Source organism: Ursus maritimus, unplaced genomic scaffold, assembly GCF_017311325.1.
Source record: "Ursus maritimus isolate PB19 unplaced genomic scaffold, ASM1731132v1 scaffold_14, whole genome shotgun sequence".
NCBI classification, from domain to species: Eukaryota; Metazoa; Chordata; class Mammalia; order Carnivora; family Ursidae; genus Ursus; species Ursus maritimus.
The window spans coordinates 60,998,983-61,008,087 of record NW_024423786.1 but is presented as its reverse complement, the minus strand read 5'-3'; the positions used below and the strand labels follow the sequence as shown (position 1 = coordinate 61,008,087).

The 9,105-nt window shown below is 60.6% G+C and overlaps 1 protein-coding gene across 4 annotated transcripts in view; it reads right to left on the bottom strand.

Moving 5' to 3' along the window:
* Positions 1-183: 183 nt before the first annotated feature.
* Positions 184-9,105, bottom strand: part of ARHGEF15 (Rho guanine nucleotide exchange factor 15) — a 9,601-nt gene continuing 679 nt past the window's right edge. Inside the window, exons 2-16 of one of the 4 annotated variants that reach the window (XM_040630016.1) lie at positions 8,161-8,468; positions 7,542-7,868; positions 7,239-7,293; positions 6,524-6,582; positions 6,209-6,420; positions 5,937-6,097; positions 5,624-5,776; positions 5,393-5,522; positions 3,836-3,910; positions 3,640-3,732; positions 3,397-3,557; positions 3,149-3,301; positions 2,917-2,999; positions 2,701-2,805; positions 184-1,823 (exon numbers count right to left, since the gene is read on the bottom strand). In XM_040630016.1, the coding sequence (XP_040485950.1) occupies positions 1,672-1,823; positions 2,701-2,805; positions 2,917-2,999; positions 3,149-3,301; positions 3,397-3,557; positions 3,640-3,732; positions 3,836-3,910; positions 5,393-5,522; positions 5,624-5,776; positions 5,937-6,097; positions 6,209-6,420; positions 6,524-6,582; positions 7,239-7,293; positions 7,542-7,868; positions 8,161-8,468 (2,227 nt within the window). In that variant the 3' untranslated portion in view covers positions 184-1,671. Of the gene's footprint in view, positions 1,824-2,700; positions 2,806-2,916; positions 3,000-3,148; positions 3,302-3,396; positions 3,558-3,639; positions 3,733-3,835; positions 3,911-5,392; positions 5,523-5,623; positions 5,777-5,936; positions 6,098-6,208; positions 6,421-6,523; positions 6,583-7,238; positions 7,294-7,541; positions 7,869-8,160; positions 8,797-9,105 lie in introns of those variants that run through there. The other 3 variants (XM_040630013.1, XM_040630014.1, XM_040630015.1) reach the window with 3 other exon arrangements.

The following is a 9,105-nucleotide window of genomic DNA, read 5'->3' as shown; positions in this document are numbered from 1 at the left end:
ACCGCCTTAGGTCCCTCAGGAACTAGGAGTGGGCCAGCACCCTCGGCCCATGCTCCCAGTCTCCAAGCCCCAGTGCCAGCCCAACTGACCCTCGCTCTCAAAGAGCCTCTTTCCAAGCAGCCCCACCGCCTTACAAAGCCACATTTGGAAACTACTGTTCCTTTGAGCACACACGCCCCCCAGTACAGGTCCACCAACATTTATTGAGGGTTTCTCATATGCCAGGCACTGTGCAAAGTCCTGGATGGCCAAAGGCCAGTCCCTTTCTCCCTCCCAGCCTCCCAGAGTCCTTGCATATCCTGTGGCTGGCATGCAGTTGCTGTCCTGGGCCAGCAGCCATACGTGAGCTAAAGGCCAGTGTGCTGGGCGCAGCTCAGGGAAGGCCTGGTGCCAGGCCTAGGCCCCTGTCGCCAGCAACTGTCTGCTCTGCTCTGGCCCCACCCCTCGCCTCCTCCTGGCACCCCACAGGACACTTTCTCCTCTGGATGGAAGGTGATGCCCTGGGGGGGTGGGGGCGGCTGGGCCGCCACACTGGCTCTTTGTTCCCTCCCCACCGGTTGGCCCAGTTGGCCCCGTGTTTCCGTGAGAATGCCAGGATGAAGGCAGGAAAGCCGGAGAGGCTCCCCGGCCAGCCCCGGGATCCACAGCTCCTGTTTCTTCCCCCAAACCTGGGGCGCAGAGCCGGTGGGAAGCCAAGCCGAGGCTGGATGAATGGTTACAGTTCAGGTTGGAGGCCAAGGTTGGGGCAAGGAAGTTTCAGGGGGCTTCAGGCCGCGGCTACCGGCCACCTTCAGTCCCTCGGCCTCCTCTGGCAGGCTGTCTGGCTGTTCCCCAGCATCGCCCTCCAGCTGCCTGCCGTGGGCCTCCGGCCCAGAACTCAGGCTTCTCATCCCTCCCTCCCCACTCTGGTCTCTGGCTCCCGAGCCACACCCAGCACATCATCTCCGATGGAGCTCAGCCCTCCTGTCTTCTTGGAGAGAATAACAGGAAAAGCAGGGGGTGAGGGAAGAAAGGGAGTGCTCAGTCACCTGGGAGGGGGCAGGACCACACACACCACTTTCAGCAGGACCACCTTCCCTGATACATACAGAGACATAGGGACACACACTCTGGATTCTTCTAGAAGAGAGGAAGGGGCTTGAGAGGGCACAAGAGGCACCCCAGGAATGGAATCAAGCGCTTCCCACACTCAAAGGGCAGGACCGTCATTGCTACAGAACCAAGCGGGGACACCACCGGTCTCCGGAGCCCAGACCACCATCTCCTGTGGCTGGATGTCCCTGCTCACTGCTCTTGGCTCCTGGGACTTGATCTCCAGTGCAGCCCTTTTAAAACCTTTATTGACCTAACTTATCAGTCTTCCTTGGCTGTGAGCGGAGCAGGGATACTCATTGGCCAGCGGCTCAGCCAGCTCAGCACCCATTGGCTGCTCTGCACCAGGCCTCTGTCTCCATTGGCCACCCACTCAAGCCACCCTCATTCTGCTTCACGGGTGGGCTGCGACGGCTTCATTTTCATTGGCTGCCTTCTCCGGAAGCTCGGTCCCTATTGGTTGCCAATAGAGGTAGCGTTTCCACTGACAGCGAACCCAGTGGATGGATGAGCTTTGTCCTCCGGCGCCGCCGCGCTGCCGGCTGTCCCAGCCTGTGCACCGCCAATGCCCGGCCTGCATTAGGGTGGGGGGGCACTGGGGGAGCCTGCCGAGGACCCAACAGCCTCGAGGAGCCTCTGGTGCTGGCGAAGGTGCTTCCTCCTTTCGTGTTCTCCTGTGACTTCACACACCAACTGGGCAGGGAAGGCCCCAGGAAACCCTTTCAGCCAGCCTGGGGAAAGAGAGACAGGGGCCCAAGTGGAACCAAGGCAGGGGAGAGGTCAGGGAGGAAAGGAGGTCCCATGGGGTGTAATGCCCGAGGGCCCCAGTGAGTGTGGGGATTCATGGAGAAGCATGGAGCATCAGGAGAAACGACATTAGGGGTGGAGGCCGCAGCAGAAACAGAGGATGGGGTCCCTCCTGTCCAGCCCTGCAACAGCAGCTCATCTTACTCAGGAGAGCCGGTGGTCTTACGGGAACCTAGGAGGACCCCCATGGTCTGGTCCCCATTATCTCTGTGACCTCATCTGCCCCTCTCCCCTTTTTTCACTCCCTCCACCATACTGGCCTCCTTACTGTTCCTCAAACACACTGGCCACAGGGCCTTTGCACTGACTACCGTCTCAGTTTCCACGACACTCTTCCTCCAGACACTATGTTCCTAAGTTCTTCACCTTTGTCAAGTCACTGCTTACATGGTGCCTCCTCCTTGAGGGGCACGACGACCTCCTGATTTTCAATTGCAATCCTACCCAACACTGGGACTCCTGACCTCCTTCACTCTGTTCCACTTGTGTTTTCCCACAGCACTTATAACCCTCAGACACGCTGTAGTGTTTACTTTCTTTTTTTTTTTTTTAAGTAATCTCTACACCCAAAGTGGGGCTCAAACTCATGACCCTGAGATCAAGATTCAGATGCTCCAGTCAGGCACCCCTGTATTATTTACTTTTATATCTTGTTCATTTTTTATTGTGTCTTGTCCCCTGGAACGTGACTCCAGCAGGGCAGGAATCTCTGTGTTCAGTTCACAAGGCCGAGGACAGCGAGCAGCGCCTCGGGGGGCTTAATAAAAATTCACTGGATGAATAAGTACAAGAATCTCTCACCTTCAGGGCTCTTGTGTGGGTGCTTAGGGGGAGCCCTGGACTCCAGACTTCGTCCCTCCGTCCTGGCTGGCGCAGAAGGCTCTGAACACAGTTCCTGGGAACAGTCTGGGTGGGGGTGAGTGACATACAGTGGGATCAAGACTCTTTGTAGCTTCTCCCCCATCTTCCCCTGAAGCCTCACGTTTCCTTCCCTCCTCCCCTCTGGGGGACACTCACCACAGTCCTCATAGACGGTATCGGGGGAGCAGGGAAGGGGGCCCGGGGTCGGGAAGGCTCCCAGCCAGCGCTGCATGTCTGATCTGGTGGGGACAGAGGGAAGGCTCACGTTTGGACCAGGAGGTCCTTCTGAGAGACACACAAGGGCTGCAGCGGAGGGACATTGGGGGGGGGGGCTCCAAGAAGCCGAGTGAGGGTCCCAGGGGTGTTTTCTGAAGGAGGCACAACTCACAGGGAAGAAGCTTGCAGGAGCCGGTGGGTGGGGCGGCCCTGGTGGTTGCTGAGAAGGGAGAGGCGGAACGTAGGGGGTCCGGATGGGTCCGGAACCTGCTGGGCCTGGACCAGGGAGCGATGGGCATAGTCCAGAACTTGCAGCCGCTGCCCGCTGCCCGGGGAAGAGGTAGTTCAGAGGGAGAACAGGGGTCCAGCTGGACCCCTCCTCCCTACCCCAGCCTGGGTGCCCCCCCCCCCGGGACCCACCTCTTGGGCTGAGTGATGAGGAGCAAGTCGCTGAAGAGCAGCAGGCAGAGGGGGGTGAAGCGGGGGCGCGAGGTGAAGAGCACACCCCCCCTCCGGCACCCTAACTCGGTCAGTTCCCCCTGCAACTCCAGGCGCCTGGACCAGGACACCAGAGGCAGGGCCTGTGAGGGAGCAGGGGGACATTCTGGCTTGTTGCAGCATGGGGGGCTGGAAAGGGAAGGTGGGGGCGGGGCAGGAACCGACCTTGACTTTGTGAAAACGCAGCCTCTGGGTGAGCCGGATCAGCTCCTCGGTCTGCTTCATGCGCCCCACCTCCGCGCTGCAGCGCTCGATGATCTGGGGCGAGGGGAGCCGCGTCACCCACCCCCACTCCATTGCCCCCCTGCCGCTTCTCCCTACCGCCCAGGCACCCCCACACCACAGCATCCCTCCCGCCCACCTTGCTGACAGCGCCCAGGGCTTTCTGCGCGTTCTCCTGGCGGCTGGAGCCATCCTCCGTCTGGCGCAGGATATTCTGGGGACAAGGACGGGCTTCAGTTAAGAGGATCCCACCTGGCTTGACAAAATGCTTAGCCTGGGTTCACAGGGCTGGGGGACCAACCTCAGCGAGACAGAGAGACCTCACCACTCACTGTCTGCACAGCCCTGAGCACCTCAGGTTACTTCCCTGAGCCTCAGTTTTCCCCATCTGTCAAATGGGGATAATACCCACCTAGTATCCCACTAGCACTGTCGTGAGGATTCAATGAGGTAAATAGACATAAAGCGCCTGGCAGAGTCCTTGGTACGTGGTAAATGCAAAAAAAAAGAGGGCTGCTCCTGTTTTAATCGTTATCAACCACGACCCTTAGCGCCAACAATATAGCAGAGTGCTTAGGAGTGCCCAGATTCAGGAGTCTGGGTGGCTCGGTCGCTTAAGCGTCCGCCTTCGGCTCAAGTCATGATCCCGGGGTCCTGGGATTGAGCCCCGTGTTGGTCTCCCTGCCCAGCAGGGAGCCTGCTTCTCCCTCTCCCTCTGCCTACTTGTGCTCTCTCTGTCAGATAAAAAAATAAATAATCTTAAAAAAAAAAAAAGAGTGCCCAGATTCACATTTTGCCTCTCTCAGTTATTACCCGCATGACCTGGGCTGAGTTACGTACCCTCTCCGAGCCTCGGTTTCCCCGTCTATAAAGTGCGGTCAATAATAGCTCCTACCCACAGTTGTTGGTAAGGCTAAACAGGTCCGGAGCTCTCAGAACCACTCCGAGGACGGGGGCACTCAGTAGCCCTTTAGCTGCTAGGATTAGTGTTGGGATTATTAGGCTGTCTACACTGGGGATACATAAAGCTGACTAGTATATGAAAATGCTGAGAACCTAGATGGGGACTCCTCACACCCAGTCATCCGCACTGGGTCACGCGGTTTCCAAAGAAGTTTCTACTTGGCCACAGAAGAGTCTTTCTCAGCCTGATCCCACCCCCACTCCCCACTTCGCCTATCACTTCCCCAGGAGCCTTTTTAGACACATTGTCCCTAAGTGCCCCACCCACCATGACAGTTTAATTCCACAGATAGGCTGCGTGTCTATTTATGGCCCCCCTGTAGTACCACAAACACGGGCATAGCGAAGATTTTTGCACCCCCCAAGAACTAATTTTTGCCTCTTTGGGAGTGACATCACCCCCACAGAGACGGCATGCAGTGAGAAAGCCCAAAGACCACTCCCCACATCCCCCCTGAGATGCAGAGAGAGGAGGGGACCTGCCCAAGGTCACTCAGCCAGGTCGTGACAGAGCTGAATCTAGAACTCGTAGTCTCTAGCTGGGGGCGCTTTCCCTGCACCCAGACTGCTCCCTGAGACACCTGCTTAGCTCAGGGTGGGCTTGGGGGGTCCGGGATTGAGACGCCGCTGGGCAGGCGGCCCGGGAGGAGGGGAGAGTTCCCCAATGGGGCGGGGGCAGAGCCTCTCACTTCTCCCCCCCAACCCCCCTACCCCCCCACCCCCGCACAGGCACCTGCAGCAGCATGCGGAGCCGGGTGATGCGCTGGAAAGGCAGCAGCAGGAAGGATGGCAGCGGCAGCCGTTCACACTTCGGGAGGCTCTGAAGGCGTCGCAGCTCGGCGGAGAAGCGCACGTTCGTGTCCCTGCGGAAGCAGTCCACCTCGAGGCCCTGGAACCCCAACCCTGCTCCCCAGCCTCCTCCCCTACGCGCGCCACGGCCCCGCCTCCCCTCCCGCACACTCACATAAGGCGGCTGTAGGTCTCCTCCTGGTATTGCTGGTTCCGCACGTAATCCACATACACCGAGAAGGGACCCACGGCGTGGTCGTGCACCACGTCACACAGGTCGCTGATGTGGGGGGAAGAGCGCACACGGGACAGGAGCGTCCCTAGAAACCTGAAGGAGGGAGGACAGAGAGCCAGGTTTCCCAGGTGTTTGCACGAAGCGCTGGGCACTAACTGGGCATGTGGAAGGGAAGACCTGGGACAAGCAGAAAGCTAAGGGAGTGCTCAGCAGCCCGAGGCCTGGTGTGCTGCGAGGACAGGACCCCACTGACCGCTCGCTGACTCCCTGGACTCGCTGCACATTGGAGAAGAGGGTGTGGTGGTCCCGAGGGGTGAGCGTGTCCCGGAGAGCCTGGCTTAGCACGAAGGTATCAGTCAGTAGCCTCAGGGAGCGCAGGTAGGAGGCCTCGGATGTCACCACCTCGAACAGGCTCTGAGGACGAAGAGCTGGGCCGTAGTAGAGAGCCCCGCTCCCCGACCGGCCCAGAACCCAGGTCCCACCCCCTCCCCTGTGCCAGCCCTGCCCGAGCCCAGGCGTGCCCACCTCCTGCATGCGCCTCTCCTGGGGGCTGAGTGTGTCCAGGAGGCCGCTGGCTCGCACAGCCGGGAGCTCCTGCCACAGTGTGTTGCGAGGTCCAGGGGGCCGTGCGAAGGTGGGAGCGTCACCGGGATTCGTGGGGGAGGGACACCCATCCTCGCTGACCCCCCAGAGCTCCTCAGACAGTACAGCTGCTCGGTAGATCTGGTACAGGGGCTCTGGGGGGCAGACGGAGCACATCAGGGAAGGCCAGCACCCCAGGACCCTCCCCCGCGGCTTGCTGGTCACAGCAGGGACCCCCAGGTGAAGAGATGCCCTCACCATCCTGCAGGGGCAGCTCCCAGTTCTGTTCCTTCAGCTCCTCCAGCCCCTCCTTGTCCCTGTGGAGAGAAAGGGATGGAGTGCCCCAGAGCCGCCAGGGTGACACACCTGGGGGGGGGTGCTTGTCACATGCTGGTGTAAAGCCTGTCTCTCCAGTTGTCTCACGGACGAACCGTTGTCTGCGATGCCCTGTTTGTGCCGCAGTGACACTGGTGTGATCAAACCCAAGCTTGCACCTCCCCGCTCTGTCCCATTCAACCAAGCTACACGCCTAGAACTCACACCAAGTGTTGAGTCAGCGAACGGGCCCGCCCTCGCTCCGCTGGGGGTGGGGGGGCGAATCTCAAATGATTGACCCGCCCAGACAACCCAGAAGAGGTGTTCCTGGTGCGGATGGATTTGTGGACAGTGGCTACAGACGGAGGCTCGAGGTGGGGGAGTCAACCGGAGCACTTGCCGCGGGCCGGGCTCTTCACCAAGATCGCACTCCACAGCTCTGCGAGGTAGCTGGCGGGCTCACCCCCACCCACAGATGAGGACACTGAGACCCGAAAAGTCTAAGTGACTTGTCTAGGGTCACACAGCTGGCAAGGGACAGAGCTGCTTGTCTCTGGAGCCCTGGATGGTCTTCCCCCCACATTTGGGAAGGTGGGGTCGAGCCAGGCCTGACACCTCATCTGGTCTGGGGTAGAGTAAGGGTGCGGGCGTTGGGTACCTGCCCTCCATAGATGCCGGAGGAATGTTCTGAGGAGCTTCATCAGGATTGTCCCCTGGAGAGAGATTGCCCAGAGTGAAGAGAACAGACCTCCAGGATCCCCAGCCCAGGACTCCTGACTCCGGCCCTAGTAGAAACGCTTACTATAGAGACTCTAACTCCAGTTGGCCCCAGAGTAGCCACTGGTGGAGGAACCAGAAGCCGCCAGGGCCTGTTGGGGGTGGTAGTCTGTTGGCTTTTAGACCTCTCTACCTCCATGCCTTCCCTTCGCAGCCCAGAAGCCCACTGCCCCAGGCCCGGTACCTGTTTGGATTCCATCTTCAGAGGGCGGATCGAGATCCGGCTGGGGGCGGTCCCCGGAGATGTCCTGCTTGACCCAAGTTGGTTTGGGGGCTTTTAGGGGCGGCAGGAGTTTGCGCTCGGCCATGGAGCGGTAGGACGTAAGGACCACCGGGGGGAGACTGATGCTTGGAGGGTTGGGGCGGGAGCGGGACGCCCTCAGTGGGGAGGCTCGGCAGAAAGCCCTGGGGCCATCCTCATAGCCCCCCACAGGCACCCAGCGGAGCTCGAGGCCAGGCCGGCCTATGTGGCAGACACAGGGACAGCAGGGAGGGCAGGCCAGGGCAGCATCTGTGGGAGACAGGGGTGTCCTAAGGAGGAGGTCCTTGGGGCCGGGACCCACCCTGCCCAGGCCCCCTCCCTCCCCTGAAGCCGTCCAGCAGGGGGACATGGCGGTCAAGCCGCAAGCATCTATCTCTTCCACCTGCCGTCTTCAGACCCCAACAAATAGGGAAACCAGATTTTCCAAACACGAAATCCACTTTTAAGAATGTAGCCTCTGAAAGCACCCAGTCTTAAAGCACTGAGAACAAAGAAGATGAGCTAGATGCCCCCCCCCCCCCGGGCCCCACAACTCACTTACCCGGAGTGCCGTTCTCCTGGGACCCACTCCCAGCAACGCTGCCCTGTGGAGCTTCTCTCTCCCCATTCACATCCGCTGCCCCTTGGGGACCCGGCTCTGGGGCCTCCGCAGCCTGGACCCTGCTTTCTGTCCCCCATTCAAACCTGCCAGCCAGTCTCCGCACAGTGCCTGGGGCCGAGGCAGAGCCACCCTGGGCGGGGACCGCAGCGGTGGGGTGCAGGGGCAGAGTGTGTGAGCCGGAGGGTTTGGGCGGGGGGACTGGAGACCGGGAAGCAGGTTCTGGGGAGACAGAGCGCCTGGACGCGGGACTGGGTGTGCTGGAAGGCGAGTCTGGGGAAGTCTGGGAGTCGAGGCTGGCTTTAGAAGCTGATGGAGGCAGGAGGGCAGGGGGCTTGAGGGAGGAGGCCGGGGGGTCCCACTGAATGGGGGTTGGTGCATCATTGGAGGTGAGGGCAGGTTCTTGCGGGGAGGAGCCGTTGTGGTGGGGCCCTGGGGACTGGGCAGCCCGGGGGCGAGAAGGGGGGCGGGGGCGGATGATCCGAGGGGGCTTCTGGGTAGGGGGTGTTGCTGCAGGAAGAGACTGGGCTGACATCTCCCTCTGGGCTCTTCAAAGGAGTGGGGTACTCTGCTGGAGTCATCCCCTAAGGAAGAGGGAGGGAGAAAGAGACCCTGAGTGCGCCCACCCCATGGGTAGACTGAGGCCTCCGGGCAGAAACCGTTGGCCAGCAAACGGGGTAGGATGTCAGGGTCAGGAGGGAAGGCTGGTGTCCTCCCTCGGCTTTTTTTTCCATCTCCACTGTCTCCCATCTTCACTGCTCACCCCTCCTCACCTCCTGGCCTTCTGCTGCCAGAGTCAGGCCAGAGGAGACAGTGAGCCGGGCTTGGGGGCAACGAGCCAGAGACGGGGGTGTGGGGGGGGGGTGGCTGGGGGGCGTACATGAGAAC